The sequence below is a fragment of the Diaporthe citri genome (genome assembly GCF_014595645.1).
Source record: "Diaporthe citri strain NFHF-8-4 chromosome Unknown scaffold_12, whole genome shotgun sequence".
In the NCBI taxonomy this organism is placed as follows: domain Eukaryota; kingdom Fungi; phylum Ascomycota; class Sordariomycetes; order Diaporthales; family Diaporthaceae; genus Diaporthe; species Diaporthe citri.
The window spans coordinates 922,945-946,597 of record NW_025064857.1 but is presented as its reverse complement, the minus strand read 5'-3'; the positions used below and the strand labels follow the sequence as shown (position 1 = coordinate 946,597).

Sequence of the window (23,653 nt, the reverse complement as noted above, 5' to 3'; positions counted from 1 at the left end):
CGTGTGAAGCTAACATGAAATGACCTTGATGTATTGACTGCCAAAGCCCACAACGGCAGTGAATCTAAGCAATGAGAGATTCGAGGAGGACAAGAATCACAAATACTCAGCACATACCAAACTAATTCAAAGTTTTGTTCTTAAAGTGCTGGTATTCCCGTTGATAGCCGAGAGAATTCTGTTCAATCAGAGCCTCAGCAAACAAACTTGCAATCGGACATCATAGGCTTCTGAAACTCACACGAACAAGGTCAAGGAATGAGCAGGGAGGTCGACGCGGTCTGCATAACATGCCACGGGCTATCAGCTACAGGAGCATGGCCGAGATAATTGGCTCCAGGTATGTCCGCAATCCACTCATCCTAAAACAAGCACTCCGTGGCTACACAAAAACTATAATCACAGGTTTCATGGAATATCCATTGCCAAAGTCAAGACACAGGTGCTCATGCATACCAGTGCCCCACGACAGGCTGCTGCACATCGTCTTCTGGAAGACCAAAACTGATGTGCTCAACTGCAATGTCTCGCCTGTTGAACTGCTCTTCCCATGATGATGGCATCTTCACCACACCCCATCTGATCTTACTCTGTGAGACACGAAGCAGCGTGTCCTTCCACACCTCCTCGTCGTTCCGGGATTCCGATGCCTGGTCATCACGGGTCAAGACGCTGGAACTGGGCGCCATGAGACGGCGCAACTCGATCTCGTCGTCTTCGGGTACAGCCGTAGATTCGTGGTAGGGTTTCTCTGGCCGGGGCTGGTTTTGGCCGACAAGTAGCGAGACCTGACAAGCGGCGGCGATGGCGAGGGAGTTGCTAGCCCACCACGACGGTGTTGGGTGGCAGGGATATGCGGCCGAATACAGGTGGTATGAATGCCAAGAATATGGCCAAAATCATCATTGTGAAGAGTGACTTCATGGAGTGTCCGACAGCCATAACTGAGCTGAAAGGTCCATCCGACCCGTATGTGTCGAAGTAACCGCCTTTCATGACGAGCAGGTAGATACACCCAGACAAAACCCAGTGAAGCAAGGCGCTGATGATCAGCAATGGCACGCTGTATCGGTACGGAAGTTGAAGGAAGTAAGTCGAACTCTGCTGACCCTGGGGATTGGTTACTCGTAGCGCCTTGTACCGGATGCTCATAGTAGACCATTCCTTGGCCATGTGCAGCCTGGTGAAAAGGCCATTGAATGCGAGGTATGCGAAAGATAAGAAAAGCTGTGGAGAGTTCGCAATTAAGATGGCCTGTTCAAAAGTGGGCGAGAAGCCGTTTGGGAACAATATCGTCCCATTCTCGACATCCTGGCCAAAAGAACCCTGCCTAAAGACGAGACCACAACTAAGCCTGGGACGAACATTGAGTTACTTCAGTGCCACTTACCAGCGTAACTCCGGATACGGAGTACTATAGAAGTAGATCAATAGCGCAATTCCAATTGCAAATGTGAAGTAGGAAGACAGCCAAGTTCGTTTTGGAACGGCATGCCATCTTCGATGCACTTTGGTTCTCCACTGTAGTGGTCCAGGGACAAGCGAATGCCCGCTGTCAGGTTTATGCGACCTCAACAAGTTTTGGTGGAGGAGGCAGGAACCTAGCAAGTAATGCGGTGGGTGGTTGATAAACGATTCTATCACGTCCCCGAGAGTCACGAGAGAAGTTTCGGTTCCCAATTTAGTGATGACAACCAGGCAGAGAACCAACTTCAGTGAAACGCTTATCAACAGATTAATATTAGCAGCCGAACACTCCGCATTTGAAAAATAGACAAAACGAGACGGGTAGAATACCAGATAGAAACGACCCACAGCAAAGTCGAAGCTAGTCCGATTTGAAAAACGGTTTCAAGAGGTTCTGCCATGCAGTATTCGACGCTCATGCGTGAGCTTGCAAAATCTGGAGCAGGCGGGATTGAAACAAGTTGGGCAAGGTTGGCAAGGTTGGCGTGGGGGAAGAGAGAATAGTTCCACATGTCCGAATCACTGTCATCGAATCCCATGGCGGAGCTGCAAAGGTTCATGCAAGAAGACCTAAGCACCAACCTGCAAGAATATTGCGAATAGTTTGACGAATGAGAAATCCACAAAGAATTGTTGACATCTCTCGGCACATATGCATCCCAGAAGGAAGATTCATTCGCGGGTAGGTCCCATGAATGCGAACGATTCCACCCAGAAGATCCGCACAGGATGAGAGCGACGCTTCGATACGCTCGAAGCCCCGAGCAATAGGTCGTGTTGTATAAGGCGTTGCAGTTGCTGTTGTCAAGCTTGTGCCAGCGACCATTGCGTATATCTTCCACGACTGCGTGAACATCCAGGCTTCGATTCCGATATACCTTGTCCAAATACCACTCCTTCATGTCATCCAGAGCTGATAGGTTTGTCCAAGTGCTCGTGCTATGGTTGTAGTAATCGTGGACTTCCAAGTCCATGAAGTAGTAAGGTATTGAAAGGCTTGCACCGGGAGCATATACGGCTCCTCCATTCAGCACAGATTCGTCAAAAACAAAGTAGCTAAACCTGGATCCGCGATTGTCTGTTGAGAAAATAGCCGAATTGAAAAGCAGATGTATGGGGACCGATGATAGGAAGAAAAGTAGCCACATGATTGTTTTGAAGCGGCAGACGCTGAAGGCGTTCCGAGGTGAGGGCACACTAACATCGAGCCAGGAGCACTTCTCATGAGCACTGTCAAGCTCTGATCGACTGGGTGCATTAAGGACCTGCATGAAAAAGTTCGTAGATGCAAGCACGAGTGTCGAGAGAACGTTGACCATTAAATGAAGCAGCGTGTTTAGACGACCGACGCCGTTCCCAGCACACCTGCCAGAATGGATGATGTGATATCCGACCGGGTTGCCTGATGTTGTCCAAAGAAAAATGTGAGAAATAACCAGGACCAGCAATACAATAGAGACCAGAATAGTGTTGATGAAAGCACTCTTTCTCCAGCCGGTCAACCTGCTGAAACGGTCCCAAATTCCGATGCTCCACTTCCCTCGGGTTTTGAGTTGCTCTTGCCGATGGAGCATTATGTCGGTGGCGACTCTCGCTAACGCTGTTTCCTTCACAGCGCCACGAATTAATTCAGATAATGCAAGCTCGTCTCAAAGCGTTGGAACAGGCCTCATTCCGCGAAACCCGTTGAAAGGCGAGTGAGTCTAGCAGCAACGGAGGGGTAAAGGTTCGGGCCACAGAATGAGAGGGGATTTATACACTTTCACTTGTCCTGATTCTTTGAGGGAAAAAAAACCAGGACTGCTTTTTGAATGTGGACGCCACACAAACATCCGAAGAATTTCTTGTCCTCTTCTAAACCTGGCGATGAAACGGCATGCATGCACAACATTTACTGAAGCTGCATTGTCATCCCATGGAATCCAAGAACTTGAAGGCTGGGGGAGGGGGGCAGTGTAAGCTACCAACAGCTGGCTAGCTGCATCGATGCCCACGAAACCAACGCACATGCCTGGTGGAGGAGGGCCAACCAAGCTGACCTTGCTTGCATCCCACAAGTGTAGCTCGCCTAGACAACCGCCATTGTGTTACCGCTCATGCGCACCTGAAGATCTCAGTTTGTGCCGCGGCAGTGCTGATAGGCACCAGCGTCTCCTTCCATCTGCTGGGTGGAACGGTTACAATCTTTCCCGGGAAGCTGTTAAGGAGTTTACTCTGGAACTGCCGAGCCTTTCGAGCCCTCCCCATCAGAATGCTGATATCCGCTGGATGACCTCTCACGGCTAGAAGGTGCACTGGGGTTCAGCCGGATCCAAACCATTTTACAAGGCAGTGAATGACTATTGATCGGAATATAGACGAATATAGACGACGAGAGCTTTTTTTCCCAGATGCCACCCGACTGTTCCTACTTCTACAGGTTCTCTTGTTCGTGTGATGCTTTGCTTTCGGCTTGTGCTCTGTGGTTCCTGTACAACCACGCTTTTTCCTTGTCAAACCTCTCTACACCTAGCCGCAGACATTGTGACATGATACATCGCCTTGTGGGTTGGCACAAATTGGACCGTCTGCTTTGAACTACGGAGGTTGTGGAAAGGAAGGCCCAGAGGGCTTGTACGAATTGGTCTTAAGTAATACACAGCAACCATCACACACATCTTCCTTCTCAGTTTAGAGGACAATCAAATTTCGTTTGAGATTACATGAGATCAGACAAGAATTTTAACGAGTTCTTTTTGTTTTCTTTTTTTTAAAACGAAAAAAGAAAGAGAAAGGGCTTTTAACCCCTCTTAACTATGAACCAGGAATCATACACACCAAGACGTCTCAATGTACCGAGATTGCTAGTATTGAATAAAGAGTGGAAACAGCCGACTACCATCTAAGATGCTTGATTCGATGATCGCCACTGTATGAACCCTGACTTCTGACATCTCTTGCATTCTATTGAGTTTAAACTCAAATCGACAAGAACAACATACCGATGAACGAAAATGAAAGGCAAACACAAAAGTCTCTAAACCAAAAACAATCGACCAGATATCGTCGGGCGAATCTGATTCGTTTGGGGTTCTCCGCTTGTGTAGGACTGCATTGCAACGCGCCCCGCCGAAATACACAGGCCCATGTCCCGCAGGAGCCTGTAACTGAGCAACAACTAATACCAGATAGCTCCGTCCGGCGGATCCAGTCTGCTCGTTGTAGCGACGTAAGCCAGCATGAGACGTGTACGCCCGCTGCTGTGATTGATACTTCCCGGGCACAGTACTTGATGGATCCCATTCACTGGACCCGTGGCCAGCACCGCACACAACGCTCATGGTTGCAAGGCGTCACAGGGACATCCCAGACGCTGTGGGTCTGCCTGCCCGGAGGACCAGAGCAATCGTAGTCGCCCCTGTTTTGCTGTCGGCACCGGCAGCAATACCAGTTGCTGGTGTGGCTGCGCGCGAAGTTCTCCCTGCATGCCCTGGCCCCACAGGTCTTGGAGTTGTCGACGACGAAGGTTGTGTTCCGGGTCCGTTCCCGGCAGTTCAGGAGCTTGCCGTCCCGGCCCCTGCGGTTCTGCCGGCGAGCTCTTCCGCAGTTTCGTGCGTCTGACAAGCGGCTTTTCTGGTGACCGCACCAGTATTGTTTGGTCGTACGATGGCACATTGGGAAAAGAAATATAGGAAAGGATGGTAAAATGGGACAAGACGAGGCTCAAGACAGCACGCTAACAAGAATCCTGTGATCTTCAAATTTGAAAAGAAAAGTGAGAATAGTACTGGTTACCTCTGTTGAGAGCTAACTTTCTCTTTACATGGGAAGGTTGTCAGTCATTTATACTGTGAGTTCAGCTCGAGATTCTTGACGTCAAAGTCAAGCCCCCAAGTTGATGATCCAAGACCTGGAGAAGGTGGCCTTCTCTAAGGGATGGCCTCTAACGGCGGTCTCTGTGCTCGAAAAAAGAAACAGCAGGGCACCTGTGACCACCAACACCGATTTTTTCCATCCAGTCATGAGGCCTTGAGCAGTGCTGGCACATGTGTGAAAACCATCTTGTCCAAAGACGAGACATGATGCTATGACACCGGTCACGGCCAAAGGGCCGGGTCGAGAGCCCTTCTAGTTCAGTCAAGGCTGGCGAGAGATGGTAGCATCAAAATTCTGTTGGTTGCTAATACAAATCCTTTACGGAGCGACTCGCCTGTGAGTGGCCGTTGAAATGGCCATAGGATTAACCATGTTGCTTGTCCTTAAGTGAGAGCATATTGTGCCAAAATTGCTGGTCATAGATACACCTCAGCCAAGAGCCTATCCTGGCGGACTTCCGATTGCACATGATGGAAATGGCGGATGATTCCAACTTCGTCCAGCCCACGTGCGGAGTAAACGTCCACTTAATGCAGGGCACTCCCACTGGGTTCTAACGATAGAAACATCCCAATAGGCGAGTCTTGAAGTCATTGTTGCAATGGAATAGGCTGCATCCAAGAAATAGAGAAGTCGATGAAACCGCCCTCCTTGAGGGTCACCTGAAAAATCACCTACGAACATAAATAGTACTCCCTAGGGCTGGCCAACCTTTTCAAGGTAGCATTAGGGACTGGTGCCCTATCAATTTGGACTTTGGAAGGTGTTGGTAGAATTGATGGAACGCTGTGTCCAGGTTGACCGAAGACTGCCTCCTTTAAAATTAGAAGTTCTTGGATATGAATCCCTGGGTGGCCCCAGGTACGACCTTCTCTCTGGTCTAGAAGGTTGGCAGAGGTGGCGAGGCGCGTCTATGCTTGACCAGTTGCGCGGGCTTGCACCCAAGCCACGTAGGACCTGGTTTCAGGCCTAGCTTCACGCTTAGCGCATCGCAGAAGAAGACGTGATTGGTTGATACAGCCAGACCTGCCTGGGAACCTTTGCTTATTTGGCTGGTCGGCAAGGAACGCTGCTGAGATTTTCCATTGGCCGGCATCCCACCAACACCAAACTTTAAAGTGATCCTCACGCTTCGGTACTGGATGGTTTCGAGCAAACATCAACTCCGGATCATTCTTTCTCACCTTTTTGTCCGCCACCCGAAACCCAGCACGTCGGATCTTTGCCCTTGACTATGGAGAATCCCGAAGCAGTCTCGCAGAGGCCGCATTATCAAAAATGCGGGCACACACCTTGTAACCGAGACGAAGACACGCGATGGTTCGTGGTCAACGTCAAGATACACGGCAAGACCCTGACAATCACGGTCTGTCCGGATGAATTCCAAAACTCTCCCACGAGACTTGATGAATTCAATCAGTACCTTGAAATGCTGCAATTAGACTCAGAGGGAGAATGGCCTTCAGATGAGGAAGAGGAGGACGACGACGACGATATGCACAGAGGCGGCGAATCTCCCGCGCAACACCCGATGCTAGACTTGAGTCTGGATGGTTGTTATGAGTGGGCCGTCAGGCCCTTTCTGCCATCGTTGGAGGAAATTGCCCCGCGACCAAGTGATGGTGCAACCATCACCCTGCAGCACTTTTTCAGCGGCGAAAGCTTCGATGCCAGCCTAAATGCCGTAGACGATACCCTGGTCCCAGGCGACATCCTTGCGAGGGACGAGATGGAAAATGTTGTTGGCAACGCGGGAATTCTGTGGAAGACAACATGCCCCATATTTGCAACAGCAGAGGTGGAAGTTCTCTCGGACGATCCAACATACATCCTCGTTGACGAGCCGAGCAGAGTTCGGGTCCAGGGCAAACAATTGTTTTTCAAGGCTTTCCAGGATCCAGACGATAGCATTGGGGCCCACGAAGTCCTTACTCTTGAGAAGATATTCAAGGCCAGGTTCAACCAGCAAGAGGTGCGCACCTCGCGTCTCTACGGCATCGTCGAAGACGACAAATCGCAAGTTATCGGCCTTTTGTTGCACTATATCCAGGTTGACGACACATTGCACGACAAGGTCATTGACCTAGGATCTTCCGGCAGCGATCTGAAAGATAAGTGGAAGAGACAGGTGACGGGCACAGTGGAGGCACTCCACAAGGCTGGCATCGTCTGGGGCGACGTGAAGGCAAGCAATGTTTTAGTAGATACCGCTGGGGACGCGTGGGTTACTGACTTTGGAGGCGGTCACACGGAGGGATGGGTTGACCGTGACAAAGCAGGCACTATCGAAGGAGATTTGCAAGGTCTTCGAGCAATCAGAGAATTTGTTGACACGGGGAGAGATCCTGAAATCATGGATTGAGCGCATAGCTTTAGTAGGCATTTGCGCCTCGGCATCACCCAGACACCACGATACTTTCTACCACATTCTCACCTCGAGTTGACAATTGTCATAATTAAATGGTCTAGAAACGCCTATCAATATGCTGCATTACTTTACACCTACCTAACGTAGCTACCATTCGAATAAGGCTCAATCTCAATATCCTAAAGTTGGCGGCGTTTGAGATGATGCAAAGTGGGATATCACTGTACACTTGGGCCACGGATGCGAGGACGGCATGATCTGAGTTCCACGTTGAGTTGTCGACGACAAAACGACCAATAACAGCCTGGTCAGAGCTTTCTGTTATGGTCCTGGCTCCCATTAATTTCTGCGCGGCATCTAAAAAGCCTCTTGCTACACGAGCTGAGGCTGGGATGCGATGCTTCGGAGCTGAGTGCTAGCTCGGTGACACCGCCTCTCACTATTTGTCTCGTACCACAACATTCCTATGCTCCAGTCCGAATGAAATTGGTATAAAAGCCTCCCACAAAACATTCTATGCAGCGCATTTACGGGTGTCCTCGACCTCCAACACCATCACGCTTCCACCCCATCCAGCATCAAGATTTCCTTCCGGGCATTTGACCCAATCCCGTTGATTCATTCAGTGAACCAAGTTTCCAACATGAGACTCACCACTACCGTCCTCTTCCTAGCACTCGGCTCTGTTACTACCCTCGCCGCCCTCAACAACGACAACCCCGACCAGTCCCCTGCTAAACCCAGACCCTACACGGGGGGTTCCCACCCGGCGGAACACGACAAAAGAAACACAGCCAAGTGGAGGATTGGGCCTTGTCAATTCGGTGGTGGCCGCAGGAACTGCCAGGCGGAATGCCTTGCGACGGCTGAGGCCGGCTGCAAGGACACCATGGGGTCTCTAGGTTGGCTAGGGTGCTCGACTCAGCGGAGCGAAGTCTTGCAGTGCTGGTGTTCTTGCACGATCTGAGAATGGTGTTGGCAGAAGCGAAGTCCAACAACATGTCCAAAAGCCCCACACGAAAGGCACCCGCATCATGTCCGGCCAGGATCGCCATCCTCGGGAGGCATTGGGCCGGTGATTTGTGCAGCGGTAATGAGACCAGGAATGCAATGTGTTGTGCTCATGGGATAAGATAGCAATTGACTCCTTATTGTCTGTTATAGCCACCTGGAATACCTCTCCCTATACGATTTTACAAACGAAGCAATTGAATTGTAAATTTATAGAAAAGACGGCAAAGCCGTAAGATGTTCGCTGGAAGGTTGCGTTGACTTGGAGGGCGGTATGGCAAGGTCGACCTGTATGTCCGTCAAGGCGACCTCGATATGGACAGTCGAGCTGGTTAGCAGAGCAAATTCGACACAGAACAAGCCAAATTGATTCCAGCGAGATATATAGCCATGGAACGTTGTCTTCCAAAAGAATTGGACTTTTTTGAGCCGGCTGAGGCGAAGTGAGAGAAGAAAGACTTTCGGACAGTGCAACAAGAAAGCTTGTGAAACTTCAGTGCTTGGGGCTCAGAACGACATATTGATGAGTAAAGTCACTGTCCTCTAGAAAATCCTTGCTTAATGTGATTCCGTGATCAAACTCACACCAACCCCATAATTGTGAAGCCCATCCTTCCGCTGCTGCTATAAACCGTCTTTTGCATTGCCATTCAAGAATCTCAGGAAGCGCATGACGCAGATCAGTCTGGTGATGCAAGCTTGACTTGAGCGACTTCCAAGGACGCTGCAGAACTGTAACAAATGCACGCAGGACGTTGTATTGTCTTTTTTTTTATGTCAATCTCATTACACCTTCACTCCCAATGATGCGCTTTTCCTGAGCAATAAACCAGACCCAAACCTTGTCGATCTACACAGGCCGATACGTAGCGCCATAGTACTGCCAACTACATCACCCAATGTCTTGTGTGTAGGTCGTTGATAAAGAGTACCCAAGAACTCCATCCCAACTGACAGTTTCCTGATAAACGCCAGTTGTACATGGGTAACTGCTACCGGTGTTTTTTGATGAACCGGAAAATGAGCGAGTGCTTCAGTTCAAATGACCCGTCGACTTTTGCACATTGCCATAGCCCAATCCAATGCGAACACAAAAATCTTAACCCAAAGAAGTCAATAAATACCCCGTGGATTGATACGACGTAGAAACTGGCTCGCACCAACATCAATGCTCGAAGATAGCCTCTGTACCGTGTCTAAGTTCCGGAATGCTTGGAGCTTGAGGCACGGCCCAAGCCAAACCACTTTCTGCCATGGCCGTGTCCGTGGCCGATGCTTTGGCCAGACGCAGGGGCCGAAGTTGGAACGCTTTCCTCATCTTGTCCACCATTGTTAGGCGTCAAAGGGACGCCGCCGTCATGCGTGGCCAAGACGCTGCTCAGTCCAGCGCCCAAGCCTGGACTGGAGGATCGGAGAGGATGCGGCTTGGCCGCCCGTGCTATACCCTTGATATCTTGCGCACCTGCAGTGTCAGTGAAGCCTGTATCGTTTGCAGGGGCTCTTTTGCGCATGATTGGCGGTGGGGTGGCCGACATCTCCTCGTCACCCCGGTCATTTCTCCGCTCCCATGTTGGAACCCCGACAGGTGCTGGCGCAGGGTCGGCCTTCGCAGGAGGGGGGAAGGGCGACTGGTTATTTGGTACCGAGGCGGAGGGCTGGATATGACCAGAGCCCAGGGAACGGCGGAACAGGCTGGTGATTCCTCTGCTGCGAGGACGGGCGGGTGCTTGCTGTTGGTGACTGGCAGTGGGCGGATAATGGCGTTTTTGGGCCGCCGTTTCTTCATGGTGTTGAGCTTGAGGACGATCCGGCGGAGTCGGCGTGATACTGCGGGAGTTCGGTGCTGGCCATCGATCTGAATTACTCTGCGCCTGTCCTGTTAAAGAACTCTTCCTACTCGACTCAGATTCTCCATGTCTTCCAAAAGGTCTCGGCGGACGTGTGGTCATCGGGGTTCCAGGCGCCGATGTTCGAGCTCGCAGACTAGACTTGCGGTTAGGTGCTGGTGGCGGCACTGCGACATTGCCAGTTGGCCGAGGCGAACTTGCTCCCGCGAGTCCTGAGCCGTAGAGGCCTACTTCCGGTGCTGGCAGTGAATCTCCCATAGCATCCAAGTCTGGTGCAAGAGGAGCCGCTGCACCGAAATAACCATTCCCCCCAAGTGCTCCGAACATGTCATTCGACTGCCAGCCTTTAGAGTCAGATGGGAATCCAAAGAGATCAGGAGTGCCCCGATTGGCGTGTCTTTGTGATACCGCCGCCCCATTCTGCGCCTGAGTCTGGCCACCGCGGCTGGGTCGAAGACCTTCTCTCATCCAGTAATCGAAGCTGGACACCTCTGAAGCCGCATCGTCGAGTTCGCTTCCTGAATCCCAGTCAAGCTTATGACGAGATATTGTGGTTTCGTCAGCCGATCGGGGGCGCCTCGGAAGAGCTAGCGGGATGTCGGCGTAGTTGACAGCCGAGTGGTCTTTCCTGCCTGTAAATGCTGTGACCGAAGGTGGCTGAGCAGCGCCGGCACCCTTGAATCGCCAGTGCCCCGGCTCGGCCTCATCTGTCTGATCCAGGGTCGGACGTGTCATCACAGGATATGTTGCTTCCCCATCATCTCGGCCGTGTTGCGCGGTCTCGTCGGAGCAAAGACTCTGGTTCATTGAGCTCGACATGGTGTCTGGTGTGGGAGGCAGCGCATGCGCGCGAGAGGTAGGCACGTCCGTGATGACTCTGCGAGTTGCCGCTGGCTTGTCCCTGGTTTTCCTTACTCGAAGAATAGGTTGTGGTTTGAATGGTTTCATGGATGTGACCGGCCGCTGGATATCTCTGCCCAGGGGCGTTACCTCCGAGTTCTCCAGTGTAGCCGGTGAGGAGTCGAGCTTTTCGAGCTTCTGCAGCGGCGAAGTGGTCTCTCCGTTCTCAATCGCCTCCTTTGCGGTTGGCCTGGTGGGGGTGGAGTCGTGCATCGACAGAGACAGACTCCGGCGGCCACCTTTACCGACGTCATCGTCAGGCCGAGAATCGTTCTCAGCATGGTTAGACGAGAGCCCATGTGGAGCAGTCTGCGTGCCGTAAACACTGATAAACGAGCTCTCACTCAAGATGCTCATGTTTGGGCTGACGAATCCACCATTGTCCGCCCTCGGATCTGTCTTTGACAAGCTGAGAATACTTCCTTGCGCTCCCAGGTAAACATTGCGAAGGTTCTCGGTGTTTTCTGTACGCTCTGAAAGGAAGCTGGGCATCCGCGCGAGGCTTCTTCCGCAGTCATTCGACACACTATCTTGCGCGTTCGTTGTGTCGGGTCCGTTGGTTCCAGCCGCCCCCTGTGAAGCGGCTTGTGAAGCTGCCAGTTTGGTAATAAGAGCCCTGTCGGCCTCGACCTGCCGAACCATCTCCCTTTCACGCAGCAGAAGTTCTATGCGAGCTTCCAGGGTGACAATCATTGTGACGGCTTCTTCGACCGCCTTGTCCCTCCTTTCCAGCTCCTGTATTAGCGTGTCGTTGGTCTCTTGAGTTTGCGACTTCTCTGCCTCCAACGTCTCGACCTTCTCCTCGAGGACAGACTGCCGTTGCCGACGGTGAAAAAGCTCGAGTTTGAGGTCAAAGTTTTGCTTGTGCAGCGTCGACATTGCCTGTGCAGAATCTTGTCAGCAAATCTGATAGCAGCGTCTGATCCCCGGCGCCTGCAATGAGGGTTAAGTGGGGCTCATGTGAAGCGCCGCCCCAGAAGAGACGAGCAACGATGGCAGGGAGGATATAGACGGTCAAGAGCGTATGCTGATGAGCGGCAGTGGGCAGGATGCTGTAGGAAAAGGAGGCGAGGGATTCATTAGTACCTGTTCCATCTCCTTGAGGGCAAAGCCCTTTTTCTTCCCGGCATCGCTATTTGCGTCGCTGGACCCCGGACGTCTGCCATCGGCTGTGGCGCACCGTACGGGGGTTGACGCCGTAACTTGTGTGTCCACTGCTGTGATATTCATGTCACCGGCCAGTCTATTCAGGTTCCGCTGAATTTCAGACCTCCGCTCACGCTGCAATTTCTCCTGCAGCAGAGTGGACGCAGGTTCCTGATGAGTACTTGACTGGGAGCCCCTAACGGAGCTCTTGGACACCGGGGTAGGAGGTCGGTCGGCGTTGGACCCCATGGAGCCTCTGCGGTGGGACAAACGAGAACCGACAGGCTGTGCGTATCTCAGACTAGGAGACGGGGTGATGTTTGACGAGGAGTCATTGTTGGTTTGGGGAGGCATCCGCGCAGACGAGTTGCGAGTACTTGATCGCGAGACGGCGCGAGAGCTGTTTGGTGAATGGAAGGAAGGCCGGCGGCGTTCTCGACGCGGACTTTGGACAGCAGGTCCCTCCATGATGACGGAACGGACGGGGACGAAGGGGCGTCACCGCAGATGTGACCAACAGGAACAGGAACCGTGGGCTGGGTCTCACAACAAGCCAGCGAGATCAACGGAGCTGAAATCTGACCGAAAAGTCAGTCTTAGTCTACTACATGGCGGGCGAGTGATGGGAATGGGCCAAGCAGCCAGGAGGGAATGAGACACACGCACCAGGGTACGGGATCATGCCTGTCCGGGAGGCGGCGTTATCTGCGGGACAGACAGCGTGGGACGGGGAATACGACACAGGCAGGAAGAGACCCTCGTGGGTTTATTTGCAGCCCCTGGCCCCTGTGCGGTCGCTGCCTTGCGCTGCCTTGCCTGGTCTGGCCGCGCCTTGTTAGGCCCGTGACTCGCGAGGCTGCAATTGGTCGGTGATGTTACGGAGTGTATGTAGCAGAAACGGTATTGGAACAAAAGCCGATGCGGTGGGTACTGTCTGTGTGCCGTACGCAGGCTGACGGGGCGGGCAGTTATTTCCAGACCCGCGTGCCGAGAGGTGGACCGGGTTACTGTGGTATTGGAGGCCGATTTAATTCAATGGGTCCAGATGGTAGGCCAGGTCAGGCTGGCTTTGTAAACCAGATTGGCGAGTGAAGCCAACGACGACGAGATTCGAGAAAAACTGGATGCGACGGCGACCTCGCGTTGTGCTGTGTGGTGTTGTGACAGGGCCGGGATTGGATGAGATGGGATGAGATGGCGGACGGGAAGGCAGGGAAGACGCGGGAGACAGCAGCGCGATCAGACGAACCCAAGCTTCTGCGCTGGTGTTCGACCGGCGGTGAACCGAGGAAGTGCGCACTAGTCGAGACAGGAGTGGAGTGAGTTGACGGAACGAGAGGACAGGATTTGGGACGGGATGATGATGGTGTCTTTGAATTGCGTGAGATGTCTCAGATATGCGGGCAAGAGCAGAGAGTGACTCTGTCGCGTGCGTAAGGCGAAGGCTGTTTCGCACAGTCCACTCGAATGCCGTGGGTCACTGCTGTTCAACCTGTCTCTGCGATGATGTCAAGTGAGAACGAGAATCGCTGGCAGGCTGACAGACTGGCAGACAGACTGGCAGACAGACTGGCAGACAGACTGGCAGACAGACTGGCAGACAGACTGGCAGACAGACTGGCAGACAGACTGGCCGAGACAGTGTGTGGCGACGCGAGGAGGGAGCAAACGAGATCACGGCGATGTAACGGAGAATGCTGGACTGACGATTAAAGACTGACGGCTGGGGAATGGAGACTGATTGAGAAACCTGGCTGCCCGGTACGTATCTATTACATATGTAGGTAGGCAATAATGCTGCAATAGTACGTAGAAGTAAAGTCTGGAAGATCGCAAGTCTGTCTGCACAGACAAATCTCCATTTCGTCTCCTCTCCCAAGATGCAAAGTGACAACCCCTGGCAGCGGGCAAAGGGGGAAGTTGCAGCGCATCCCAATACCACCCTCCTTCCCAGCTCGACCTCCTCCGACCTGAGCTTGTGCTGCTGCTGCTGCAGGCACTTTGCGGGAAGTCTCGACTGACAGGGCAGAACTGCAGGGGAAAGTGTGGCAGAGCCCATGCAACGGGGCAGGGGTAGAGCAGGGAATGGCAGGGAAGAGCAGGGACAGGCTGGGAAGGCACAAGGGGCAGCACGCCTAGCGCGACTGACCCACGGCCTGTGCGCAGCTCTGTCGCCCTCCCTTTTCCGTCCCCCTCCTCTGTCCCTCAGGCCCGAAGGGACCCTTCCCCAATTCTTCCCCCTCGGGTCCAAGCAAAATTAGAGCAGAGCAGCAAACACTTCGTGACGGACCTAGGATTTGGCAAACCCTCAAGAGGATCGCGGCAGTCAAATCATTGGGATCACCACGCTCGAGCCCCTCGAACCGAGTTACCACTAGACACTCCTCCAAGACTCGATGGCATCACGAGAGAACAAACACATCGTGTGTGACAGCGACCCATTCATGAGCGCAACTCTCGAGTCTTGTTCGGCTCGGCACACACACAGAACCATTGGTGATGGCGGCGATGGCTGATGGTCCGGATCACATCCGTCCAGCCGTGCAAGCCTCCCCGTCCCAAGCACTCTAGCACTCAGGCACTGCACCACCCCGAGGATCAACCACGATTAGCACACATGCAGAGAACAGGACAACTGTGTGTCGCTGCCCAACGTCCGGCGCAGCTCGTTGCCACGCTTTCCCCCAGAGGCACCTCTGGTGCCTGATTGGCCGCCCTGCTCCTCCGATCTACACTGCCCTCGCGGTTTTTGGCACACGGTCTGGAGATCCGACATCTTGTTCCACCTCCACCGACGAAACAGGAACCGCACTTGCACACGAGCCGCTCAATCGACCCGAAAGAATCTGTGATGGAACGGAACACTGACTCGGCACCCGGATCACCCCCCAGGGTCCATGATCAGTCGGGTGGGCTGGCGTGGCTGGTCGGAATGACGAAAAGCGCACCCCCCGGGCGGACAGATGTGATGAGTCCGCCCAAAACGGCTAAGATTAATAATACTCCAAATCACAACTCAAACCCTCCCCAAACCTCCTAATTAAATTCACTTTTCCCAGGCTACCAATTGAATTAAGAAAGGGACGATTAAGGCGCTGGGTTGAGCGTTAGCGAGTGGCCAGTAGGCCTTGCCCAAGCATTACTTAAGTCCCAACCCGGTACTCTTTACCTTCATTAAAAATAAGCAAGATATGTTTTTTGAAGGAGGAAAGAAATAAGCGGGGACGCTAGCTATTCTGGGCCGACTCATCACATCCGTCCGCCCGGGGGGTGCGCTTTTCGTCATGTCGGTGGCTGGTGGGCTCACCACGAGCTCTGTCACATGGATTGCCAGGCGAGGTAAGCTCCATCTTTTCACGACCCAGTCGAGCATGCACATATTGCCCTAAGAGCGGGTCTTTGAACATCAGTTCCCCTACTTTCCAAGAAAAAACGTTGTCGTCGACGCATCTACGGTATTCCAGCATTTTGACCTGAACTGTCTGAGTCCCACCAAAGCGATGGATGCTTTCACAACAGCGCCTGTTCGTTCGGGCACTGTTGCCAACGGAGATTTTTTTTTCTCACGTCTGTGGCTAGACTCTTCCCGGCTCCTTGGGACACCATCTCCCCGCCCGCGGATTACACCCTAGTCCCGCCATAGTGTGCTCGCCATGAGATGATCCGCGAGCCGCTTGTGGAGTATCACAGTAGACTAGCTAGCTCCCGGGAGCGTCCGCCTCTCGACCATCAAAAAAACAATGCTCTCCCGGTTTGATCCTCGCCGCCGTCGCCCACCAGCAGGCCACGCGTGCCAGGCTTTGCTGTCGTCACGTCCCACTTCCCTGCTCTTGTTTGTTTTGCGCAGCTTCTCACCGTGTTTCGATCAGTGCGTCTGAGCATCTACGAGACAGCAAGCAATCAACACTGCAGCATCTTGATTTACATAAAGATTACGATGGATGATCGGGTGGGGAATTCACTGTCGCCGAGTTCATCTCGGTCGAGACCAGGGATCCCTACAATTGCAACTCGACGCGGCTCCTGGCGCAGCTAGACCTCATCTCCAACCAACAACGTGCATTTCTTGCTCCATTCCGAAACCGACTTGCCAAGCACTCCACACCTGATTTGAAGCATCGATCCAGGGCCCAAGTGCCGACTATATGGCACGTCCTCGTCGGTGTGGGCATAGTCTTGTACAGATGCCAGCACAGGGTGACTTTTTGCAACGAGAAGTTCATCTGCGATCTTCAAGGCGTTGCAAATACTGACGCAAAGTAGAGCTGTGCCAACTCTCGGAACACTGTGTAGTATGCTCCTGCGAGATCAGACCATCTCCAACAGCTTAAGCTTTAGATCCTACCGGCCATGTCCGTTCGAAGCCTAATCAGCTGCCCTTTATCAGATACAAGGGCGGCGAGGGCGCGTGAAGCACTGTACTGTCCAAAGTGTCTTCGTCCCCACACTAATACTAGGACGAGATATACCTCCACGGTCCTATCCGCCATGAGCAATCGTACGAGGTTCGGCACCATCTGCTTTCATGCCAAACCTATTTCCATCGGAAATTGAGCTAATCTGGGGTTGCGCATAGTTTGTCGGTCGTTTCGATATGAGCGAGAGAACCAGTCCGCCAGCCGTTCAATTGACGGCACGGTCAGACGAACCTGGTCAAGTGACCTAAGGAGCAATGCATGTGCCCACGCGCGCCTCATCGTGCCGTGCCGTCTGACCCCCAGTATTAAGCCCGGGTCGGTAATATTGGGCCGAGTGGCTCAATTCATTGCAATTTTGATCGAAGGTGTCTCGGAAGTCTCTGCCTCCGCCCATCCATGAGATGAGTTGACAATGCCTGCGTTCAAATGTTCGTTGGGGGTTGTTTGCGCAACGAGCAAGAGGCAAACCGTCCGCAGCTTCCCATCTTACATCACGCCATCTTGCGACGGCTTGATCGCGAGCTTCCATCACAGGTTTCAAGTGGTTACCTACTCAGCGCAGGACCCGATCTCTCAATGAGTGTGGCAAGGCACTTCGCCTTTCGCAGGAATCGCCACATGTGGGTTGTCCCCGAGTGTGGGATGCCATCACGCGTGTGAGTTGAAAGCGCAGCTGCGTCAAGGACATGGCGACCTCAGTGATGGTGGGAATGATAGGATGCGTACTGTGTAATGCACTGCGTATCATGCTCATGGTCACTGGTTGCTATTGCTGCTTCCCCATCGAGGACCTCTTCGCCGGATTGAACTTGTTCCTGTCACTTCGAATCATGGCGCCCTTTCCGTCGCGAGTTGATGAGCTTGGACACAGTATCCGGGAGACTCACAAGAGTAGCATCGGTTGCGTCACAATGGGAGACATTGAACGCAACGCTGGGCTACAGCGTGTTGAACGTATTTCCGGTGGTTGATGTGATAGACGCTATTGTGGTGAATACGTGCCGAATGAGGGCTCCAAGCCGACGTCCTAGACGTGCGCCTACTTAAGTACTTCTTGCATTTCCAGAACCACTGTCAGCCCCCAGCCTCGCTTTCTCTGTTTATTTTCCTATGTGCACTTATATAGACCTCCGCTGGGAGATTATCATGCTCACTGACTATCACTGTCAAGACGAGAGACACTGGCACACTGCCGACACGTCTGCCCTAAAACGGTCTGTGCCCCGTGAGCAGGGGTCCCGCATTCGGCACTCACGGCCGGAGAACCCGGCCGCCCCAGCATTTCGGTTGCAGACGGCTATGTCAGAGGTGGTTGGTCCGGAGCGAGGCGAGGGGGACTCAGGGTGTGGCCCACCGAATGCTCCCCTCCCACACGCTGCAGTAGTCGCCGGGCTACTCTGCCTGCATGCAGCTGTCACACCGCAGCACGGTGGCCTTCTGATCCTGGGTTTACTTGGTGTCGTCCTTCTTTGTACATGTTCTCAAGGGGAGTATACAGTGTATTGTCACAGTTTGGGAGTCATGTACTCCGTGTCGATGGAAGCACTCTAGATGGTTTCTTTGATGATACCCCTGGTTGGGTTCGAGGCTGGGTTTGAAACGTCGTGTAGGCCCTTGCTTGATCTGGAGTGCAGCTGTCTTGGGGGTTTAATAATCTTGAGATGTGTGCCTGCATGTGGCCTCGGCACTTTGCTTCCCCAGCAATTGTAACATGACCTGGCCGGCATGCTGCCATGCCCGGGGATGAGAAACACTACCCTGTTTGTGTGTGGCCGGTAATTACGTAGGCAGGTTGTCTTCCAATGAGATCCCCGCTTCCAAGAATTTGGGAGGGCGACTTATAGTGATGACTGACGTAGGACTGTGTTAATCTCGGACTACATGCCACGAGACTGCTACCCAATAATTGTTTGAAAAGCAACGACGAGGTATAGTATCACAGCATTATTATGTGTCTTGGGTTGCTTGCAGCTCTCGAGTGTGTTCGACAAGCACGTGGTGTCTCGATGGCATCTCGTGGCCCCCTCAAGGTTCAAGCAATGCCTACGGTTAATTCTGAAACCTGAGAGCTTGTCGGCATCATATCCATGCCACGGTGGCCTGTCGTTTCTGCGGGATTGTGCCACGAGTTTTGATATACACAGTGAGAAATAGAATGGCTGGTATGGATGCGTTGTCCAGGGCTCACTCCTCACCCAACTCTGAAGCATCCCAACAGACAGCGAGTCGCGTATAGGTCTGTCATGTGATGGTGTGCATCCATAAGTTCAAGACACTCAGCGCGTATGCGAGCTGCTTTGTGAGACTCCACGGCTTCTACTCGGCATCTTTCTCGCGCTGGATGTCTCGTCATGATGCATCTGGCCTTCCCAAGAAGGATCCAAGACTGCGCGACTGTTACTTGGTGCAAAGAATTCCATCGACGGTGGCGAACTGCACAGGAGGTTTGTTCGTAGGGTGGAGGCTTGGCCGTACGTTTTGAACGTCTCAATCTCGCCGAGGGCGTAGATACAGTTGACCAGCGGCTCGAGCGAGTCCCATGGAAGACACGGGTCCAGACTTGGACCTCTCCACGTCGCTGCCCAGGCGTTCCTGGCTCCTTCTTCCTGGTCTTGGTTTCCAATTCCAGTTTCGACTGTGCCTGTTGTTGTATTGTTCGATTCATCTTCATTATTGATCCAAGTGCTACTACCGAGCCGACTTGTTGGAATTATCTCTGTCATAGATTGCTTGGGTTTCCTATGTTGTTACCTACATCATGTCATTCTCCACGCGGAAATAGTGTACTATTAAGTAGTAGTGTCTCCCGAGGCAGTGTACGCCCACCCAGCTTCCACAGTACGCCCACCCAGCTTTTAGCGTTGGCCCACCTAGTATAAGGAAATTGGCTGTATGCATTAATAAAATATAAGTACACTTTGGATTTTGCCTCTTTACCTCTTTGCCCCTTTACCCCTTTATCCCTTTACCTCTTTATCCCTTTATACCCTTTATATCTTTATATTTTTTATATCCTTTAAGGCCCTTTTTATTGCTTAAGGCCCTTTTTACCTTATAAGGCAGCTCTTTATACCTTTAAAGCCTTTTTTACCCTTAAAAACTCTTTATTCCTTAAGGGCCTTCTTTATCCTTAAGGGCCTTCTTTACCCTTAAAAGCCCTTTTTAGCTAAGGTAGCTTTTTAAGGATATAAGGTAGCTTTTTGCTTATTAAGAAAATACTTAGTTTTATTAATGCATGCAGCCAATTTCTTTATACTGGGTGGGCCAACGCTGGAAGCTGGGTGGGCGTACTACAGCTGTGGAAGCTGGGTGGGCGTATTCTGGCTCCGTGACACAGGGAACAACTGAAACTGTGCCAGCGAAGCGGAGGTATGAGTAAGCATATCGCTCGCCGAAGATATCCTGCCGCCTCCCCAAGGTAACTTCGTATTGGTCGCAGTCGAACTTGTCTGGACCATGGTGGACACCGTCCATCGGCGAGTACATGCCTATGACAAGATTAAGCCTGCCGCCAGCGGGCCACTGCGATAGTTTTTGTAGTAGAGCTGATACTTGATGACTGAAAATGTCGCTGTTTGCAGCTCTGTCGTGTGCCGTCTCGTATTTGGCGCAGTCTTCATCGCTGTATCGCGGCAAGACAATGTCCAGGTGGAGGTCCCTGAGGAATCGGCGACGCGTTTTTTGACCCACAAAGGCTGCATAGAAGTCGTCGAGACCGTCGCTTGTGACGTGGAGGGATTGAAATGTGAAAAGCTCAATGGCATGCTGCCAGGAGCTTGAAAACGTAGCCAGAATCGGTAGAATCCGTTTCCCCTCGTGTCGGGCAGGAAGATGTCCGGCTATTTTGTCCACTACCTCCTGCGGGAGGCGCTTCATCTCTTCGGTTGGAACTGTGTTGGAGTCACAAACAACTCCCGGGTTGGTGGTGGCCTGCAGCCACGTGTTCCTTGGCGTTCTGGAACGTTGGCAACACGTCTTCATCAGATGCACCATTGTCAATTGTGTACAAAGGGAGCATTCTATGACTCAGCCTAAATTTCTCGTCCACCCACAAGGCCTTCCACATCTCCTGCCCTCCCCTGAATACACGAAGCTATTGATCGTATAGTCCTAAACTGGAAGAGATCAGGGAGGCTGAGACTGCTCCTTAGATCAGCCTGCAACGCAGCTTGGAGAGGAATGAGAAGCACGGAGTTGCCTCCCGCGCAGAAGATCTCCGTCTCGGGCTTCAAATTGGCCATTGAGTCTGTCCTAATCAAGCTTTCCCGAATACTCTTGACTCTCAGCTCTAATGGCGAGAAGGTCTCTGTTGTTATCCTGTTCGGGATACATTCCGGAAGAAGTAAATTGTCAAGTGCGCGCAAATCTTTCCTTCCGTCGAGAGTCCTGGGAACGGAACGGACAGGGAGTATCACATCTCGTATCATATGTGTTGGAAGAGGCACGGTGGCCTTGAGCCGGTGCAAGAAGACGTCGATGTCGCCAATGGCCTCGTCTTCGACTGTGACGAAGGCAATAAGCACTCCTGTGTCCGCACGCCACGAGACGGCCGCATCAAGAACAGTCGGGCTCGCTTCTCTGATGATGACTTCGGCGATTTCACCAAGATTGAAAGGCTTGTCTTGAATAATGACTTCTCTGTCACCAGTCAGTCGTCCAATGAAGTGCACGGTACTGTCCTCAAGGACCCGACCCTTGTCGCCGCTTCGGAATAGCCTTGACCGTCCTCTGTTGATCTCGTCAGTTGATTGGGAGGTATTGGCCACAAATCTTCGAGACTTTTCCCGAGGGTTGTTCAGATATCCCTTCGCCAGTCCCGGGCCTGCGATACATATCTCGCCAAGATAACCAGTGGGTACGGGCCGCAATTCCTGATCCACGATCACAACGGAGTAGTTCGGCATCATTGGTCCGCAAAACCTTTCTCCGGTAACATCTGAAAAGTCCTCAAAGGCTTCCTGATAATTCAGCCGGACTCTGCTGCAGGAGATGCTCGCCTCAACTGGTCCGTAAACGCTGACGAGCTCTAGTCCGGGAAGCTCCAGGTCCTTCATCGCGCGTCGAAATCTCGCTGTGACCTTCTCGTGACTGGCGAATGCAAAATTCCACGACGTGCAGTTGCTGAGCACTTTGGATCCGCACTTCAGAAGGTCCAGGTACTCCGATGTTGTGAAACTCGTGTATGTGATGCTTTCGTTGAGCATGATGTCGGCGACTTCGGCGGTGTCTTCCTTGGCAGATTGGGGTGCCACGACCAGAGTTCCACCATTGGCGAGGGACACGAACATCTGTTCGAGTGAAAAGTCTGATTCCGGTGAGGCTGACTGCAGAACCACTTCTCGGCCGATTCCGAATTGAGATGTGATGCCCGATATCTGATTCATTAGTCCCGAGTGAGTGAGGAGAATGCCCTTTGGTGGTCCAGTAGTACCGCCTGTGTACATCACAAAGCCAACTTGATCAGGTGCTGCGAGGATCCCCGGAGGCAATGCGTTGACCGAGTTCGCGTTACCGAGATCCTCGATGTTCGTGAAAGGAACGCCGCCCGCAGCCAGGTGACGAGTCTGCGCCTCAGTTGCACCATGACATAATATAGTAGACGGTTGGCACTCTGAGAGAATTGCTTCAAGACGCTCGGTTGAGTTGCAAGTATCCAAAGGGACGTAGACAAGCCCAAGGCGCATGATAGCAATCAGTGAGCAGGCCAGGTCGGGAACGGCTGTCAGTAGTACAGCGACTTTGTCACCAGTCCGAATTCTGACTGTGCGTTGCAAGAGGGTTGCGATTTGCTCTGATCTAGCCATCATTTCGGAGTAAGTCAGACGACCTCCAATGCTGTCTGTGATCGCCAGCGAATCAGGATACAGAGTTGCCATCTCATGGATTTGATGTGCCAATGTGCGGTGCGCATCCACAGCAAGCCGAGGTCCTTTGGCCATCGAGATGGCGTTCGCGTCGTCCTCAGGCTTGCTCAGAGGACAAGAGACGATAGGGATATTGGGGTCAGAGAGAAATGCGGTCAATGTCGCTTCGTACCATCGTATCATTCTTTCTGCTTCCGCCGTGCCATAGAGATACTTCTGTGTCACAAGACAGAACCTTGTTCCATTTGGTGTGTCGTTGACGTCAAATTTCATATCGTACGGGTATCCAAGGTTGGTGCCATCAAGCCATTCAATAGGGACATCTCCAAAGCTAGACCGCGTGGAGTTGTCCTGCCGGTAATTGAGGGCGACCTGGAACAAAGGATGGTGGGTTCCGGACCTTGGCACCTTGAGATGGTCTATGATTGTGGCGAGGGGTGCTCGCGAGTTTGCAAGAGCATCATACATCATTTCTCGAGTCTGACGTGCAAGAGATCTGCAAAACTTGAACTACCAGTTGAACGAATGCAACATGATCACGCAAGTTGCACTTGTAGCTGGTAATGGTAGACAGTATCAGCTTTCCACAGAAGTTGAAATACCGAAATTGAAGCTGGGTACGATGCTCTGCAAAGTTAGGGCTGTTGCGCTGAACCCAGCCGACTGGAAGATGATCGAATTCTCTGCAACACAAGATTCAATAGGGGGCAATGATTTTACCGGAGAAGTTGTTCAAGTAGGGCAAGGCGTCAAAAGATTCAAAGAAGGAGATCGCAT

At 52.3% G+C, this 23,653-nt stretch overlaps 4 protein-coding genes across 4 annotated transcripts; 1 reads left to right on the top strand and 3 right to left on the bottom strand.

Moving 5' to 3' along the window:
• Nucleotides 1-446: 446 nt before the first annotated feature.
• INS49_004551 (uncharacterized protein) lies at nucleotides 447-1,173 on the bottom strand (the record flags this gene model as incomplete). Its single annotated transcript, XM_043165340.1, has 2 exons — nucleotides 447-761; nucleotides 829-1,173. 2 exons carry the CDS (start codon nucleotides 1,171-1,173, stop codon nucleotides 447-449), a joined length of 660 nt encoding a protein of 219 aa, XP_043018055.1.
• Nucleotides 1,174-6,556: 5,383 nt separating this feature from the next.
• INS49_004550 (uncharacterized protein) lies at nucleotides 6,557-7,684 on the top strand (the record flags this gene model as incomplete). Its single annotated transcript, XM_043165339.1, has 1 exon — nucleotides 6,557-7,684. One exon carries the CDS (start codon nucleotides 6,557-6,559, stop codon nucleotides 7,682-7,684), a length of 1,128 nt encoding a protein of 375 aa, XP_043018054.1.
• A 2,919-nt stretch (nucleotides 7,685-10,603) lies between these two features.
• Nucleotides 10,604-12,948, bottom strand: INS49_004549 (uncharacterized protein; the record flags this gene model as incomplete). The annotated part of the gene is made up of 3 exons (XM_043165338.1): nucleotides 10,604-10,684; nucleotides 10,957-12,330; nucleotides 12,535-12,948. The coding sequence occupies 3 exons, from the start codon at nucleotides 12,946-12,948 to the stop codon at nucleotides 10,604-10,606; spliced, it is 1,869 nt and encodes a 622-aa protein (XP_043018053.1).
• Nucleotides 12,949-20,240: 7,292 nt separating this feature from the next.
• INS49_004548 (uncharacterized protein) lies at nucleotides 20,241-23,344 on the bottom strand (the record flags this gene model as incomplete). Its single annotated transcript, XM_043165337.1, has 2 exons — nucleotides 20,241-20,967; nucleotides 21,129-23,344. The coding sequence occupies 2 exons, from the start codon at nucleotides 23,342-23,344 to the stop codon at nucleotides 20,241-20,243; spliced, it is 2,943 nt and encodes a 980-aa protein (XP_043018052.1).
• Nucleotides 23,345-23,653: the final 309 nt, after the last annotated feature.